This window comes from Poecilia reticulata, chromosome 11, assembly GCF_904066995.2.
Source record: "Poecilia reticulata chromosome 11, P_reticulata-male-v2, whole genome shotgun sequence".
In the NCBI taxonomy this organism is placed as follows: domain Eukaryota; kingdom Metazoa; phylum Chordata; class Actinopteri; order Cyprinodontiformes; family Poeciliidae; genus Poecilia; species Poecilia reticulata.
Window position 1 is genome coordinate 20515637 of NC_088840.1, and position 18101 is coordinate 20533737.

The window sequence follows — 18101 nt, forward strand, 5'->3', positions numbered from 1 at the left end:
GAGGATCCTGCACAACGGTTGAGCATAAAAACACGGGAGACTCACTCCACGCGTGGGGAATGAGCGGTAAAAGTCATGGACAGTGAGTGTGGCACAATGGGCGCCCTATTTATAAGCAGCCAAACGTGCCAACAGATGGCTGGCATGAGGCCGTGGATCCCCAACACGAGGCGTGGGACGGGCGTGGACGCTCCGGAATGAGTTCAGGGTGTTTATTTATTTAACTGTGTTAGAATATTACAAGGAGAAACGACTCAAACAGCGCTGCAGAGAGCTTATAAAGGAGGCGGCGTCTGTCGAAACAGGCAAATGAGTAAGGAAAAAAGGTTGTCATGCAAAAATGAATGCGTGCTCAGTCAGGTGGATTTTTTTCTTTTTTTTTTTTTTTTTTGTTCCCACAGTGCAGCGACAGTAAATATGTGATTTCCTTTGGAGGCCTAACACTCCCAGAGCTGCAGAGGTTGGTTTGCTCCTGCCGCCACATGCCTCACAACGCAGACATTCCTGCTCGGAAACATACCTGAGGGCTGGACCACTTTCTGACACACCGTGTTGGTTTTTAATCCGCCAAACCCTCATTTTCATCTCTCACTTTGAATTTTCATTCAAGTTCAACACAGTTAAAGCCTCTTAATCCTGTTTTAAATGTCAAATTAACATTAAAACTCAAAAAGAGTCAAAGTTTCGCTACATTTTTTTTACGTTTTCGCAAATGTTTTAAATTAAAATCAACCTGTTTATGTTTACGTTAAACATACGAATGAGTTTTTTTTGGGTTTTTTTTGCCGAACCAGTCTGACGGCATGCACAGTGGGCGTTGTGCTGCTGTTTCTCCTGTTAACAAGAGGCCCTCAGAGAAGAGTCAGCAGCTGTCAAACTTCCCCTCCCGTCCCATGAAACTGATCCCGGAGCGCCACACATGTTGCTGCTGCCGCTGCAGGGGGTTTCAGGACCGCGTTTTGTTTCCTGGAGGGAGAATTATTAACGCTGACGGATACTGGGAGGCACTGGGAAGTGTTGCAGACCCATGAGAAATGACAATACATACTTTGGATAGTCCACATGGAGGCAGTAACACATTAGTTCAGAGGAAATGTTTTCATGTTCAATATTTTTACATGTGCAGACCAGCTGCAGAGAGTCACAAAATATTAATTCATTATCAACCTGCAGTTCAGATCCACTTGCAGAAAAACCAGTTTGGCTCAAATCCAGTTCAAATGAGTTCAATTCATTTAATTAAAATCAATCGATTCCACAAATCAGATTGCATGTTTTTAAGTTTAAGTTTAAATTTACTCTGGACTCTCTTATAGATTTATATTCACGTTCTTTATTCAGTTTTTGTTCATTTTATTTTATATTATAATTTGACACTTTCATTACAAATTTTATATCACAAATGATTATATTTATTTATAGTATTCAACACCTTGAATAGGTTCTCAACAAACAAGCAATTTCCCTTTATCAGTTTATCAGTTTACTTTATTGATCCCTTAAGGGGGGAAATATTTTTAATTCAATGTGTTTTAGTATTTAGTTTAATTACAATTCAGTCAAACTAAATCATGTTACAAAAGTTATAACTTTAACAAAACGTAAGAATCAATTTGACTTTAGAATCTAAAAAATATCTAAAGACATAAACATATTAATAAAGCACCAACAGATGAAATACAAATAGAGAATAAGGTCAAGTGTGATTAGAGTTATTGTTTATATAAATATTACTCTGAATGGACTTTGCTCTGACTGACTAAGCACGTGAAGAACGACTCCATTTGAACAGAAAGAGCCTTCCATCAGAACCAGAACCAGGCTGGGTATTAGAGCAGACCAAGCAGGAAGCAGACATGGAAAACATGGCCGCTTTGTTCAAAGAGTTATTTTCATGTAGAGTTTAAACAAAGAGCGCACACAGAGCTTGTTTCTCTCCACTGTCGCCTCATGCTTGCTCATAATACTTGATGCTTCTTTAGACAGATAAACTTTTACCATTTGACATTTTAAACTTAATGGAGTTCTTTGGTCACAAGATAAATGTGTATAGTTTAATTCTAATAAATCCAGATGACATGACTGACTTGATTTTCTTGTATATATTTCTGTTGCGTCTGTCTGAGGCGCCTCTCTCTCTCTCTGTCTTCGTGCCAGTTGTTCCTGTCTGTTGCCACCCAGAGGGCAGCCACCGTCGGGGTGTCTGCAGCTTGTTGCCCTCCAAGAAGCAGCAGCAGTAAACCGGAGATCAGCTCTCCTTACAGCTGTCTGTAAATTTAGACTGTCAGAACCAGACAACTGGAGGAGCCATGGAGCCCAGGCGTTGCTTTGGTGAGGATGATGGTTTGCATTGTTACCTGCTTTGTTCTGTTTGGTTCTTCATCTGACATTTGGGTCGTGTCCGATGTGTCTTTAGAAAGCTGCGCTGGATGTGGGGAAGCCGTGTTGGCTGCTGGAGGAGCCTGCCAGGCGATGGGACGTTTATTCCACAACACATGCTTCACGTGCAGCGTTTGCAGTGAGTCGTCTGGTTTAAGGAACCTCAGCAAGACCAAAAATGTCAGATTTACAGTGTCGGTGTTAAAAATGCAGTGTTAATTTAACACTTTAGTGAGATTCAATAATATTTGTTGAATTCACACTTCTAAATATTCTGTGCTTAATGAAAGGTTTTTAGAAAATTACAATCAGGTTTAAGACACTTCTAGTGTCTTTACACATACGGTGTATGTGGAAAAAAATAAAGAGCCACTTCACTGAACCCAATTAAAACCTCCTGGTTTTTCCACCAAATATTGATTCTGAGTTAAAACATTAGTATTGATGTTTCTAAATGGATATTAACTTGTTTTCTTTGCATTATTTGAGGTCTGAAAACATCTTTTTTGACCGTTTCTCATTTTCTGCAAATAAATACTAAATTTTTGCTTTGAATTTCAGACATGTCAGTAGTTAATAGAATAAAATAAAAATATTAATTTTACTCAAACATTTACCTATAAAAAGTAAAGTCAGAGAAACTGATCATTTTTTTCAGAGCTGTATATTTTAATCAGGCTTTATTGTATTCTTTAAAAAAAATTATTTGGGAAAACCTTGAAAGCTGTTCAAAAGCCCCAAATATATTCAGATCAAGACCAGAAAGAAGATAAATAATATATAAAATACTAGATTATTTATTAAAATATAATATAATCTGACTCCTAATTTTGTACCACAAACAAGCAAAGCTGGTAAGACCGTAAATGAGGGAAGTTTGTCCTGGACTCTACATATGAAGACATGAGGAATGACTCAACATATTTACACAACCTTGATTACATTTTAAACTCCATTTCCAAATTGTCTGTAAACAAAGGGATGTTATGTGTAAACACTTTTTGGAAGCTCACATCTCTGCAGCCCAACCTTGATAAACCCGTCTGTACTGAAGCGAAACTCAAAAACCAGTCTGATTACATGTAACGCTCATAATAAATTTGGGTAAATTAACTTTACAACAGGTTCCGATGACACATGGAAACAAGTTTTTACTTTAAATCACCTGGATTTCCCACCAAAGCCAATAGGTTGGTGTTTTATGGTTGCTACACTGCAAAAACACAATTTTTGTTGGTGTAGTGTTTAGTGCAAATTAGTTCACTTGAAACAATAAGAAACAAATTCTTACAAGTAACATTTCAGCAAAATATAGGGTCTTATTTTAAGCCAATAATTCCTTAATATTGATGAAAAAGTGCTATTTATAAATGCAATAATCTGCTTTTTCATCAATGTTAAGGAATTATTGACTTAAAACAAGCTCCTATACTTTGGTGAAAAGTTACTTCTAAGTTAGTTTTGTTTTAAAGTTAGTATAAAGATATTTACACTAACAAATAGAGGAAAAATTAATTGGTAATTTCTATTAAAAGGCACATTTGTTACGTTTATGCTGATTTGACTTGATCTAATATGACTCAAAATTTGATCAAATGAGAGTATAAAAATGTTTAAAGGTTAAACACGCACACACATTTTCAGTGATATATTCACTTTTGTCATATTGATATATTTTATTTCAGGCAAACAGCTCAAAGGACAGCCGTTCTTCACCGTGTCGGGACACATTTACTGTGAGGATGATTTTTTGGTAAGTGTCGATTTGGTTACTCTGAATAAATGAAACAGTTCCAGTTCTCATTGTTTTGTTTTTTGCAGTTTTCTGGAGTTCACCCATCTGAAGAAACGTGTTACAGTTGCGGAAGTTCAATCACAGATTTGGCAAGCATTTACCTGTTTACCCGCACGAGTTCACTTCTTTGTAAACCTTCACAAAGTTCTGAGTAAAAGAACTGGAGCTACACATTCAGGTTCTGCAGGCCCGGGGGAAATCGTACCACCCAACCTGTTTTCGCTGTGTGGTCTGCAGACGGGAGCTGCAGGGTCAGGCCTTTGCTGTGGATTCAGACTGCAGGGTTTACTGTGTCACCGACTATCACAGGTGACTCTACAGCAACAATAGGCCCAGCCCAGTTCTGGTTCTGATTACAATGAGAAAAGGATGAGTCTCTAAACAAAGAGCTTTTCAGTTTCACTGAGGCTTTTTCATGGTTTCAGGGTCCGGTCTCCCCTCTGCGGTGCCTGCAGGATGCCGATACTGCCCACAGAGGTGAAGTCCAACTTCAGTTAACAGCCTGAGTTTCAGACTTTACTCATTTTACTCATGTTTTCCTTTTCCAACTGTTTCAGGGATCTGCAGAGTCAATTCGAGTGGCATCGTGTAACAAGTACTATCATGTAGAGTGTTACAGCGGTGAGGTCAGCCTTATTTAATGGAGATGAGTGTTTTACTGTGATAGTTTGTACAACGTATCATTCAAATAAAATCTTTGCTTTTCTGATTTGTCACTTTCCCAGCGATTTATCTCTGTTACATACCAGGAAATATAAGAATATAAGAACAAATTAAAATTCATGTTTTTCATGAGTCCACTTTGCAAATTTAAATTAACCAGAGCCAGCCCAACGGATAAGCAAACTAGTTTCCTTGTTTATTTAAAATGTTAGTAAGTAGCAGTGTTGTGGTACTCGAAGTCGGTCTTGGTCTCTATGTCTCGTCTCGGACTCGACCGCATTTGGTCTCGGTCTTGTCTCGGTCTCGGGCGCTGAGGACTCGGCATTTTATTTCAAGACCAGTCGAGACCGCAACTGTGAAAATATCACTAAACGTACAACATACTGTCCAGTTTATTTGTTAATGTCTTTGTTTTCAGTGGATGCAAAACACACCGATTAAAATCCAAGTAATTACGTGTTTCTGTTACTCCCCCCTCCCCCTCCCCACCTTTCACTCGCAAGCGGCGCTCCAGGACATGCGCAGTGGTTTTCTCTCAGCGGCAGAAAATGTCTGTCTAATCGTCAGTAATATAATAACGCTGAAAAGAATCAAAAATGTAACTCTTTACAATGGGCCTTTTGTCTGACAGCATGTGACTCTTTCTCGCCCTTGGTAAAGCGTCTCAACAGTTACTATTGTACTTTTTTAAATTTTTAAGGTTTTATACAAATATTGTTTGTCTACCTTTCTGTATATAACAGACAGATACTTCTTATTCTTTGTTCTCATGTTTCTTGCATTTCTCCATCAATCATTTTGCAAATATGCTTCTTCTGTTCCTTTATGGTATTTGTTTTGCAGGGTTCACCCTGGACAGGTCTCCAGTCTGTCACAGGGCAACACAGAGACACACAGGACAAACAACCATGCACACATACACTCACACCTAGGGGCAATTTGGAGAGGCCAATTAACCTGACAGTCATGTTTTTGGACTGTGGGAGGAAACTGGGGTACCCGGAGAAAACCTATGCATGCACAGGGAGAACATGCAAACTCCATGCCGAAAGACCGGGCCGGGAATCGAACCCAGAACCTTCTTGCTGCAAGGCAACAGCTCTACCAACTGCGCCTCTATGCAGCCCAATTTTAGCAATTCATACTGTATACCAAAATGTTCTGCTTCTTCTTATCCTTTATGCTTTTGGTTTTTGCGATGTTTCACTTCTTCAAATATTTCACCCACCCCCCGCCTGGGCCCATCTACCCCTCACCTGGGCCTCATCTACCCCTCAATCTCCTCCCCCTTTCCACTCTCCTCCCCTCCTCCTTGGGCTCCGGGTGAAACAATTTTAATTTTAGGTGAGTGTTTTAAATTTTCACATTTTATTTTGTTAAAGATTTTTTTGGCTCTAGTGGCCTTTATTTGATAGTTAATTGACAAGAAAGGGGGAAGACATGCAGCAAAGGTTGCCAAGGCCATGAATTGAATCTATGACGGCTGCGTCAGGGACTGGGTCAGGGGTGGGCAACTCCAGGCCTGGAGGGTCTCATGCAACTTTTAGATGTGTTTCTACTTCAACACACCTGAGTCAAATAATAAGGTCATTAGCAGGACTCTGGAGAACCTGACTGCACTGAGGAGGTAATTCAGCTATTGGATCCAGGTGTGTTCTACCAGGGAGACATCTAAGAGTTGCAGGACAATGTGTGCAGTTTGTTGCACCCCTCATCACCTTCTCATCTCCCCCTACTCCCTCCCAAGACTCCCCACACCCACTTGCTCCTCCCAGCCTTCCCCTCTTTACCCCCACTCATCCTTTCTTCCCTCCCCCGATCCTTGAGCTCTGGATCAGAACATTTTATTACTAAGTGGGGGTTAATCATGTTTCAAATTACACACTACATGTTGAGAACATTGGGTTGTGATTCCTTTATGTACATTTTCTTACTTGTCCGTAAATATTATTACTGACTGTGCACAATGTGTTGACACAAAAACATCTACAAGTCTCTACTAGGAGTTGTACAGTCCGACTCCCCCTTTTTACACTAGTGGTTTGTCCCAGCCAAACAGCCATTTTGCTGCTGGATTGTTTGCAACCGGCTTTGAATTGAATTCTCCTCTGAGCAGTTTTATGGTAAGTTTTTCAATATTACTTTGATCTTAAATGTGTTTATTGAAAAATAAGGGCATTGTTTTGTGCCCATAGGTTATTTTGGGGCAAAACAGATATTTTTAATAATTGAGGTCATGTCTCATTTTGTATTATTTTCATCCTGCCCACTGCTCCAGGCCCAAGTATGAAATCCTACGAGATTTTGTGAGATTTGAGTTTTTAAAATAGGGCGGGGCCTATTATTTGGTCTGGGTGAGCATGTGGTGGACAAGGAAGTGTAAGGCTGGCTGCTCCAGGTAGGCTTTAAATTGTTGTGATAGTAATCACTTGTTTTTCATTTTTTATTATGTTTTGCTTAGGGACATGCTTAGATGCGTCTCTGTTCCAGAACAACTGAGTTATATAACTGCACGACCGTCTGCAGCCATCAAGAAGTGCAGAAGGTTGTTAATCATCCACAGATTATATCCAGGTGAGGCAGAAGGGAAACACTTAAAACATGTAAGGCAGGTGAAACACTGAACTAAACCTGCTAATGACTGATTCAGTCTGTTGTTTCTTGGGTTGGTAACTGGTTAAACTGAACTGGACTATCATTACTGGTGAGGGATCTTTATCAGCACATGGACATTTTGTAATGAATTTAATAAGCTTATTTGGAAATATTTGTAGTTGATTGAAGATTAAACCAGCTATTATTTGATGTAAGTTTATTCTGTATAAATTATAAATAATTTTTCCAACTACAGTATAAATCACCTTTTGCTCTATTTATCTGTCTCTGGTGTATTAAACACTGATCCTCCCTGAGTTTTATCTTTAAGTTTTCCTATAAACAGCCTTTATTTTAAATATTGATTCCTTCATTTTAACATGAGTGCAGCATCATAAATCCTACACTAGACTGCAGCTTCATAGGTAAGCTGCAGTTTACGTATACAAAACATTAAGATGAATATTAATGAACAATTAAGATAAATATTAACAGTGAGTGTACATGGGGAACTATATGGTTTGTATTTGTTCTCAGACCTGAAACCAGTACACTGTTTAATATTTCAATGCCTTTCAGAACTTTTCAAATGTTTATCATATTTCTAACCGGCTTCCTCACTTTTATTTTTGTGTTTTTCAGTCGTTGCTCTGCAGTTTGACCAAAAGTTGACTCTTGAGGACCGCAGTAAAACTGTCAAGAAGTGGCTTCATTACACGCCAGAATGAGAGGAAGACATCGAAAGGAATCAAAGTGACGCCAACCAGAGTCAAACTGGGGTTACCACAACTTATACTGTTTCCCTGGTTCATACAGTACAAAGCTTAACCTCATGGACTCTGTTCTGTGGACAATAGACTGTTATTATGACAGTCAAAAGGGAGTCAAATATGTTTAAAGATCTGTCCCTCTTTTCTTAAATAAACTGTTATATCAAACCTATGTTGTCATTTTTAAACTTTTGTACACAGTTTACCCATGATCTGCCAATAATATAGTGTTTAACACCAGTGAAGAAACTTTTAGTAGTATGTTATGTAGACCTATCAGACCTAAAAATGTACATAAATCCTTAGTTTTCATTCAACATGAAATCAACCCAAATCTGCATGTAGATCAACATTCAGATGAAGGTTGATTCCTAACTGATTCAATGTAAAATCAACACAAATATGCATGTACATTTACATACAATTTACATGCGTATGTAAATTGTATGTCAATTTGCATATGTAAATTTACATATGCATGTAAATTTACACCGCATGCACATTGAAGTGACAACATTCAATGTCAGGAATGTTGATTCCTGACATTGATTCAATGTCAGGAATCAACATTGATTCCTGACTGATTCAATGTAGAATCAACACAAATAAGCATGCAGATCCACAGTCAAATGGGTGTTGAATCAACATTGATTTAATGTAAAATAAACAGAAATATGTGTGTAGAACCACATTCAGATGAAGGTTGAATCAGTGTTGATTCCTGATTCAATGCAATATCACCACAAATATGCATGTAAATTGACATACAGATGATGGTTGAATCAACATTGATATGTCAGTTATGGTTGAAACCCTAACGTTGATTCAACATTCAAGTCACCGACCACTTTCAATGTTGTTTCAATGTCAGCGTTCAACGTTGATTCAATGTTTCTGGCTGACATTGATTCAATGTTGTTTCAATCATTCTGTGCTATCTGGGTATGCTTTTTGCTGTTTCACTGTTTAATTGTTTGAACTATTTCTGGTTTTGTACTAATTTCTGCTTTTGCTTATTGATTTATGCTTTTCACACCTTCTCCTATTCCTTCAATATATTTCTCTCTTGTGCTCTGTTTCTATCTGTTTATATGCATTCTGCTTGTCTACTTTTCTGTTTGCCTTCTGCTTCTACTGGTTTTACTATCTGCCAAGGTCTTCTGCGATCTTTAATCAATTTGAACAATTCATATATCAAAATGTTCTGCTTCTTCTGCTCCTTTATGCTTCTTGGTTTGCTATATTTCACTTAAAATATTTCTGTTTTTTTTATTTTTTATTACTAATTTCTGCTTCTGCTAGTTTATGTATTTTGCTGTTTCACTGTTCAACTGTTTCAATTATTTCTGGTTTTGTACTAATTTCCGCTTCCTGTAATAATTATGTGTTTTCTTAAGCTCTGTTTCACTTTTTGGCTTTTCAAATAATTCAGGTTGCAAACAAACTCCTGCTTCTTCTGCTGAATTCTTCTAAATTTCATTACTTAAACTTGTATGACTGTAGCTTTCTTCTGTTTTTTTCTACATCTTAATCTTTGTTTTCATGTTTCTTGTATTTCTCCATCAATCATTCTGCAAATATGCTTCTTTTGCTCCTTTATGCTTTGTTTTTCTATGTTTCACTTCTTCAAATATTTCTGGTTGTGTACTAATATCTCCTTCTACTAAATTTATACTTTTTGATCTATTTTACTGTTCAACTGTTTCAACTATTTCTATTTCTTCTGTTTTCTTCTACTTCTTAAGCTTTTTTCCACTTTTTCTGGCATTTCTGTAGAAAAAGTGGAGGCCAGTTGAGGCCTAGAAGCAGCCTCAGCTGCTTCTAGGCCTCATTTCAGAAAAATCTGGAAGTCGCAGAAGTGGCATATTACCATATCTAAACTCATTACGAGGCGTTTGTGTAGAAGCGTCCCTAACATGTGTTGGCAGGTGTAAAGATTTTAAAAGTTCATCTCCAGACAATGGCACTCCCGTACAAAACCTTCTGGTTTTTTCTACCAGGTTGTATGATGGAAATACTCCTGCTCTTTGAAGAGTTCTGTTATATGAGAAAGGCTGGAAGATGCCATATGCTGGTTTGGGTCGCTCGATATTGTGGAGCCCCAGTCCGGCTTGAATCCAATGTGAAACTGTCTTAAAGAAACTCATTGTCAAATTTGTTAGATGTAGAATAATAATGATGATCTGCAAAGTTAGGAAGCTGAATACAAATAACAGATCTTATGTGTGTATATATATGTACAACCCCTCTGTGACGTCATAGGACAGTTTACTTATCTAGCCACGTCACCGGTGTGTTGCGTAGGCCCAAGGCAGCTGACGTCAGCAAGGTGAATCACATGACAAGCTGAAGATCGAACTTCATGTCACGTGAGTTGGAGAAGACTGCAGAGAAGAGTAGGAGGCGGAAATGGGCCCTCCAACTACAGACGTATTTACGTTTTATTCGTGTGTATGCTCCCAACCAACAACATAGAATTGTTTGTGAATAAAAATATAATGCCCCTTTTCCAGTGTTGTGGTACTCGAAGTCGGTCTTGGTCTCTATGTCTCGTCTCGGACTCGACCGCATTTGGTCTCGGTCTCGGGCGCTGAGGACTCGCATTTTATTTCAAGACCAGTCGAGACCGCAGCTGTGAAAATATCACTAAACGTACAACATACTGTCCAGTTTATTTGTTAATGTCTTTGTTTTCAAAGACATTAAAGACATTGTGGATGCAAAACGCACCGATTAAAATCCAAGTAATTACGTGTTTCTGTTAGTCCCCCTCCCCCTCCCCCTCCCCACCTTTCACTCGCAAGCGGCGCTCCAGGACATGCGCAGTGGTTTTCTCTCAGCGGCAGAAAATGTCTGTCTAATCGTCAGTAATATAATAACGCTGCATAAATCATAAGAAATCCGATGGCCACAGCTAACTCAACATCGCTTCGCTTTCACAGACGGTGGGGATAACGTCTAACATTTTTCGTCACTTAGAAAAGTAGCTCAGAGAAGGTAAGCTCCGTTAGCATGATGTTAGCAAAGCTAGCTGTACGGAGACACATAAGCATTTGTGATGAAAAAAAGTCACTCACTGCCTGAATTATTGTGCTGAGGTGCAGACTGACTTGTCGCAAATATGGGACAACGCCGTATCCAAAAGTCTGCAATATAGTGATGTGACATTCAGAAACAGTCGATTCTTCTCCACGGCTCTTTACTTATTAGATAGGACTGGAGAGCCGTTGTTCTATCAGATTACCATACGCTGTCAGAATAGCACACATGCGGTGAATACCATGCCTGCGCATGCGCATTAAGAAGTCCAACCGTCAGTGGAGTTGTCAGTTCAGCATACGCAACAAGTTATGACGAAAATAAGTCATTGAATTGTTTATAGTATGACATAATGTGATAACTAGATAGATATACATGCGTTGTCGTAGTTTCAAAGTGTATTTAAAGCAGGGTCTAGCTGCAGTCAACTACAACACACGCCCGTGTAAAACTCAATAACCTACTTAACCGCTAAGTCAGGATGCCATATAACTGTCAATAACCAAGTGTATGATGATCTATGTCATGATTCTATGTTGCTGATTAAATAAAATCATATGGTGATGACAGCGTATGCATGTTTGAGCTAAGCGTATGACGATCTGACCTGACAGAACACCCATTCTTTGTTCTTGTAATACTCTGTGTACACTGCATCATTATTTTATTTCATTATGTATGTTAATATTTAAATTAACAAATAATGAGCAGCTCAGAATGCACATTGCTCTTTGATTTTCATTCAAAGTGGCAGCTGTAATGTCTGCCATGGTGTCAGACTGCCTGGCTTCATGTACCGGGAGAGAGAGTGAAAACAGTCAGGATGAGCGCTTTCTGTTTGGTTACTTCTTGCTTGTTGCTCCTTGGTCAGTGTTCATAGTTGAGCGTTATTTACCATCAGGCATTGCCTCAATTGCTATATTTAATGGTGCAGACAGTGGCGGTTTCTTACATAAGCAATATGGGCAAATGCCCAGGGCGTTATCTTTTTAGGGATGGCACGAGACCATCACACATTGTAGCACAGAGATGGAATATTTAACATTGGTAAAATGTATTAAGTATTTAATATTTATGTGTTTTTATGGGAATATGGATCTTTCAGATCATTTTGAGAAGCAATTTTGATCATATTTTACATTGTATTGTGTCATGTAGCGCGGGGCGCTGGTCTTGGTCTTGACTCGGTCTCGACTTCCCTCGGTCTTGGTCTTGACTTGGTCTCAAACCCTAAAAGTCTTGGTCTTGTCTCGGTCTCAATACACTCTGGTCTTGGTCTTGTCTTGGTCTTGGGTTAGGTGGTCTTGAACACAACACTGGTAAGTAGCACATTTAAAACAATTTTAAATCATGTTTTTTGAAACTGATACTCCACAATAAAATTAGCAGCCAGAGCAACTAATCTCCATCTGCAGTAACTGTTTGGTTGATGGCGTGGAACAAGATGAACATTTGTCACTTTACTTGTTATGTAAAATCTGTATATGATTAGATTTGCAGTTACCAAATGCTGATTTACAGATTTCTACATTCGTTCGTAAGATGTAAATAGTTTGATATATGTTAATGATGTAATGATTTACTGTTTCTGGTTCCTCATTGGTTCGTTTCTGCTATTTGAGTTAGATTCTCTTCACCTAAGTAGTGAAGTTTGTTAAACTTCTTTAGTGTTTCAATTAATTTTGGTTCAGATGAAGAAAACATTTTTGAAATGTTTTTCCACTTAGTCATGTTAAAGAAAACAACTTAGATACCCCACATTAATTTCATTGATGAACTAACCAAACAAAACGTTTGAAAATATAAAAACATTTTTGTCCTACTTGGAACCCCATACATATACAACTCACAAGTTTTTATTAACTTGTAATAACATTTCTGATTTGCTTTAGCAATAAACTTGCAGACGAGAATGCTAACACTTAATAAATGATATTAAATATTGGATATGCAGTCCTTTAGTAATATAATACTTACTTTTCAACATTACTGATGAAGTTCACATCGTTTAATTCTCAAATTAAAACAAGTTTGGCTTTAAAATACCAAGCTTATGCGAACAACAGCGCCATCGTGTGTTAATAATCCATATTGACACCAAGTTTTCTCCCGGAACTGTGAACATGACAGAGCAACGCTGATTGAAATGGCGTCAGTCACAGCCCGTAGCTGGGCTCTCTGCGCTGTCTCTCTCTTAAATATGCTCTTTGTGTTCATTTCTGGGGCAGACTTCATTCGCTTCGTGTCGTTTCGACCCATCTATCATAACATTACAGGGGACACGACGCTCTGTCAAGGTAAGCTCTCGTAAAACTTGAGGCGGCTTGCAGCCAGAAAAAGTTATCACTTGAGGAAGTTGTTTACAGTCACGATGAGTGTGTAGTCTTTGTAGTCATTTAACTGTTTGCAATATCTAAATTTATGAATACATCAAAACTTCTGCAGTACATATGACGTATCGCGGAATTTTGTTCGGTGAATTCAGCGCCCGGCTAGCTCAGTCGGTAGAGCATGAGACTCTTAATCTCAGGGTCGTGGGTTCGAGCCCCACGTTGGGCGATCAAATTTTTCATTTTCGAAAAAATGTCTTAATTGTGTAGTATAGTATCCTATAGTTATGTTAATAGTTTCCGACGTCACAGAGTAACTTTTGCACCAAAGGCTGCGACTTGAGTTCCCTAAGTGACTACAAAATGAACTTTTCAATTTATTTATTATGGACAAAAGCTATCCAAACCCAAAATGGCCCCATGTGGAAAAATAATTACTCCGTAAACCTAATAGCAAGTTGTGCCATCCTGTATGAGCAAAACCAGTCATTTTTGTGAAGCACTTTGCTCAGCAACACTGTAGTTGTGTAAAGCAAAGGGCTACAGAAATGAATGACTGACTGGTTGAATAAGGACACATTTTCACCCAACCTTTGAAAAATTGCTTTAATTCAGCCATATTGAGTTTTCAAGCATGAATGGCCTGTTTAAGCTTTTATCTCCACAAGATATAAGTCCAAATTTAGTCTGAGTAAGTCTAAAACATGTTTTACTAGCAAGTAAAGTGCTCCCACACACTGACTGACTTTTTGTTATTTTATGTTATTGAATATTAAAGTCTTATAATTCTTGTTATTTTATGTTCCTTGGTTATGTATTGAAACTGTTTTATTGCCAGCCATCAGGGCCTGATTTACAAGGATGTGGGCCCTTGGGCTGGTGCCAGTTTTGGTGCCCTATTAAATAAAAATTATTTTATAATGAGCCCCTCCTAAAGTCTGACCCTGCCTATCAATAATTATATTTAAATAATGAATTCAATAATTGCTCTTTCTTGACTGTTTGTTGATTTGTCCACTAAGACTCCGTCCCCTGGTCCGTGGCCTTGAAGGACAGTTCTGTGCTCTGGGCTCTTTTTGTGGATCTGTCCTTGCTGGCTCTCTTCGTTGCCCAACACAGCCTGATGGCCTCGGCCCCGGTCAAACGGGCCCTGCAGTCCCAGCTGGGGGCCCTGAACAGGACAGCTTACTGCTTCTCTACTGCACTCGCCCTCCAGGTACAGCAGCACTCAAAAATCATTTTAATATTCAAAAATGCATTGAATTCCATCTTTTATTGCTTTTTTCATCTGGTGAAAATTCTTATAAATGCCTGTAGTGATGCATATTCACAATATTCTGAATATTTTAGGTACAAGCACATGATTTATTATTTTTAGATTAATTAAAATATTGATGCTTGATTTCAAGTCCTCTCTTTTAGTTTTTACTATTTTTTAATTGTATTTGTAGTTTTTTTATTATTTAATATTTTTTGTTTGATTTTTATAGTTTTTGTCATATTTTTATTATTTAATTTTTTTAATATAATTTTGCTGTTTTTGTTTCGACTTGACATATCTTTTATGTAAACATTTGCCTCTTTTGATGTTCCATTTTTGTTTAAGCTCCTTTTGAGCATCTCCAGTCTAGGTACAGACTACAGACTATTTTTAAAACTCCTTGATAGTTTTGCGCATAGTTTTTAGCACACTTATAATCTCATATGTTTATTTTGTGTAGCTAATCTAAACAATTTAACTTTAATCAATTTAGTTTGCGTTGTTTTTTTTTTCTGTACTCTTTAGGCAAACTCAGTTCAAATCTAGTAGTCCTTTGGTGATATGTATGTTTTATATTTAACACGTTCCTCATGTTTTTATTTGTTTCTCTGTTAGATGTTGGTGCGTCACTGGCAGCCAGTGACTGGCGCCCCCTGTCTGTGGTCAGTGCGCCATGCACCCTGGAGTGTCTGGTTCCCTCTGCTCTGCTTTGCGTTGCACTTCCTCTGCTGGGCCATCATCTGCAGCATCCTCGTTATTTTTGATTATCCGGAACTACTGGGTATTAAACAGGTAGGAAAGTTAAGAGGGGATATATTTGTGTTTTTTTAAAATGTGATTTGAATGATTCGTGTTTTTAGTATTGGACTTTTCAGTGTAAAATACTGTCACAATAACTAGAAAATGCATTAATTTAATTTTGAATTCTACCTAAAAACAAAACAAAACACAAATGTGTACTTTTTTTTTTACTTCAGAAGTAGAGACTTTTGTATATTTTTTAAATTGATTTATAAGTTTGGGTGAGGAAATTATTGAGCTTATGTTTATTGAGATCCCCATTGGTGGTAAAACAAGCTGACTAAACGTTCTGGAGCTCAGTGTGGTTGCTAGGTAACGGGACTCGGCTGAGGTTGCTAGGAAACGGTTCAGTGCCCATGTAATGTAACTTTACAGTTTGGAGGTATTTAAAATGACTCATTTTGCAAAAACTAAAAAACATGAACTTATCGCCAAAACAGACCTATGTTTTTTTCTTCTCCTTTTTTGTAAGCACTTTGACTGATTTTTAAATATAGTTTAAATATCCAAAATGAATAAACAAAGCAACAGAAACAAAAACTAAAATTAATTATGAAATTATAAAATTGTCCTTCAATAAAAAGGGCTAGTTGACGCCAAAGCTTCAGACTTTTATCATCCAGTTTTTGGCAGAAAATCGGATGGTAGAGAATTTTTGGAGAGAAGAGAGAAAAACAATAAATCATGCAAGTGGAAATACTTTAATTTATCGTCCTCTGCCCACAGTCTGGGTCATTTTAAATCGCTTCTTCAAACTATTTTTATTTTTATTCGTTGGAATTTAATTGAGGCCTAATATTGCAATTTTTTGTTGTGATCTTTTATTTTGATTTTACTTATTTTTCTTCTCTCTCTATTGTGTTATGGTTTTTGTACAGCACTTTGGTGCAGTTTTGAACCGGTTTTGAAAAGTGATTTCTAAATAAATTTGACATTGACGTTCAGTTAATTGATTGTTTATTGCGACAGGCCTATAAGTGATCAGCTCTTCTCCTCCAGGTGTATTATGAGTGTCTGGGTCTAGGGGACCCCTGGTCCCAGAAGCCAGCCCCGGCTCAGCGCCTGCTGTCCCACCTCCGCCACCCGGTCTGCCTGGAGCTGGCCGTCATCCTGTGGCTGCTGCCGGCCTTTCCCCTGGACAGGCTCCTGCTGGCCGGCACGCTGTCGGCCTACGTCGGCATGGCGCACTCTCTGGACAAACAGGATTTAGCCTACCTCTGTGGCCAGTTTAAAGGCAAGGTGTGGCTGTTAGCGGAGCCGCTAGGCGGCGCGGAGCAGAACGGCAGCAGCCTCAAGGAGAAGGAGGGCTAAAGGGATCCAAGGCTGCCTTCATGTTTCACAGCTAGATGTTACACTACTGACATATTTGTGTTTACCACATTTTATGTTTTTAAAAGATAAATTATTCTTGAAAAACTGTCGTGCTCTATATTACTGCTGGATAAAAGAAGAAGAGAAGGTCTGGGTGCTTTTCTGATACTATGAATTTATTTCTCTGACTGACTTGAACAAAACTTCATGTCTGGATAATACAGGGTGACCATTGCTTTTGTCTACTTTCACAGTACTGTAATAGTTTTATTTAGACCACAGGTTTAAAACTGAAGGCACATGGGCCAAATCTGGGCCACCGTAGTCATTTATATGGCCCTCCGGACTCTAAACATCCACAAAAACAAAACTTCAAGAAATCAAAGTAGGATTTTTTTGTATAGTGACAAATTACATCAATGTGAAAAGATGTTAAATATTAATTCATTTTAAGAGCCACTTATCAAATATGCTGAGTGTTTATTTATATATATATATTTAGTTTTATTAATACAGAAGGAAACTCATAATCTTGATTTTGACACCAGACAACCACAATCATAACTTTCAGTATTTTTTACTCTAAATTAAATACATTGACCTTGGATGTTTTTCTGTTTCTTTTTTTAAGGATTTATTGCACTCTTTTACAGATACTTTTATGTTTTACTGTGTTTCTAAATAAAATATTAAGGTAACAGATTCAAAGCTGTCCCCCCGATCAGTGCTTTTTTAATCCTGGCTCTCAGGGCCGACTGTCCTGCAGGTTTTAGTTCTTTCCCTGCTGCTATCTAATGAAAATAAGTGGGATATATCATGCAAAGCTCACATTTTATAAATTTTTCTACTTCAATCTGTGTCTCTAATGTGTCCAAAAACAGCCCAAGCAGATAAAAAACAAATAAAACAAAACAAAAAATAAAAACACCTTGTCGGTTTTTGGCAATAAGTTAATGTTTTGGGTCACTTTTTCTAAGAAAAAAAAGTTTTACTGTTTTGACTCAAAGCCATAAAACAATCAAACATTTAAATAAAGTTTTTCTTGTTAAACATGATGATGAATTTATCTCTGTTTGCTTTTACGTCTCATTTACTCATCACATCTCAATTAAAAGAGAAGTCTAACACTCATTTCTAACACATTTCTGTTTTTGTAC

At 37.9% G+C, this 18101-nt stretch overlaps 2 protein-coding genes and 1 non-coding gene across 4 annotated transcripts; all 3 read left to right on the forward strand.

Moving 5' to 3' along the window:
• Window positions 1–49: 49 nt before the first annotated feature.
• limd1b (LIM domains containing 1b) lies at window positions 50–8423 on the forward strand. Of its 2 annotated transcripts, XR_014089751.1 has the most exons (9): window positions 50–313; window positions 402–460; window positions 2158–2331; window positions 2417–2518; window positions 4065–4132; window positions 4201–4483; window positions 4600–4651; window positions 4732–7411; window positions 8075–8423. XR_014089751.1 is itself a non-coding variant. In XM_081612584.1 (7 exons), the coding sequence occupies exons 1-7, from the start codon at window positions 2310–2312 to the stop codon at window positions 4813–4815; spliced, it is 522 nt and encodes a 173-aa protein (XP_081468710.1). In that variant the 5' UTR covers window positions 2194–2309; the 3' UTR covers window positions 4816–4883. The 2 variants fall into 2 exon arrangements, 1 of the variants encoding a protein (XP_081468710.1); XM_081612584.1 differs by lacking the exons at window positions 50–313; window positions 402–460; window positions 8075–8423 and having other exon boundaries at window positions 2194–2331; window positions 4201–4263; window positions 4353–4483; window positions 4732–4883.
• A 4749-nt stretch (window positions 8424–13172) lies between these two features.
• Window positions 13173–17999, forward strand: nrm (nurim). Its single transcript, XM_081612621.1, has 4 exons — window positions 13173–13538; window positions 14594–14787; window positions 15448–15624; window positions 16633–17999. Exons 1-4 carry the CDS (start codon window positions 13388–13390, stop codon window positions 16942–16944), a joined length of 834 nt encoding a protein of 277 aa, XP_081468747.1. The 5' UTR covers window positions 13173–13387; the 3' UTR covers window positions 16945–17999.
• Window positions 13728–13800, forward strand: trnak-cuu (transfer RNA lysine (anticodon CUU)). The gene has a single exon. It is a non-coding gene; the product is annotated as a tRNA-Lys (tRNA).
• Window positions 18000–18101: the final 102 nt, after the last annotated feature.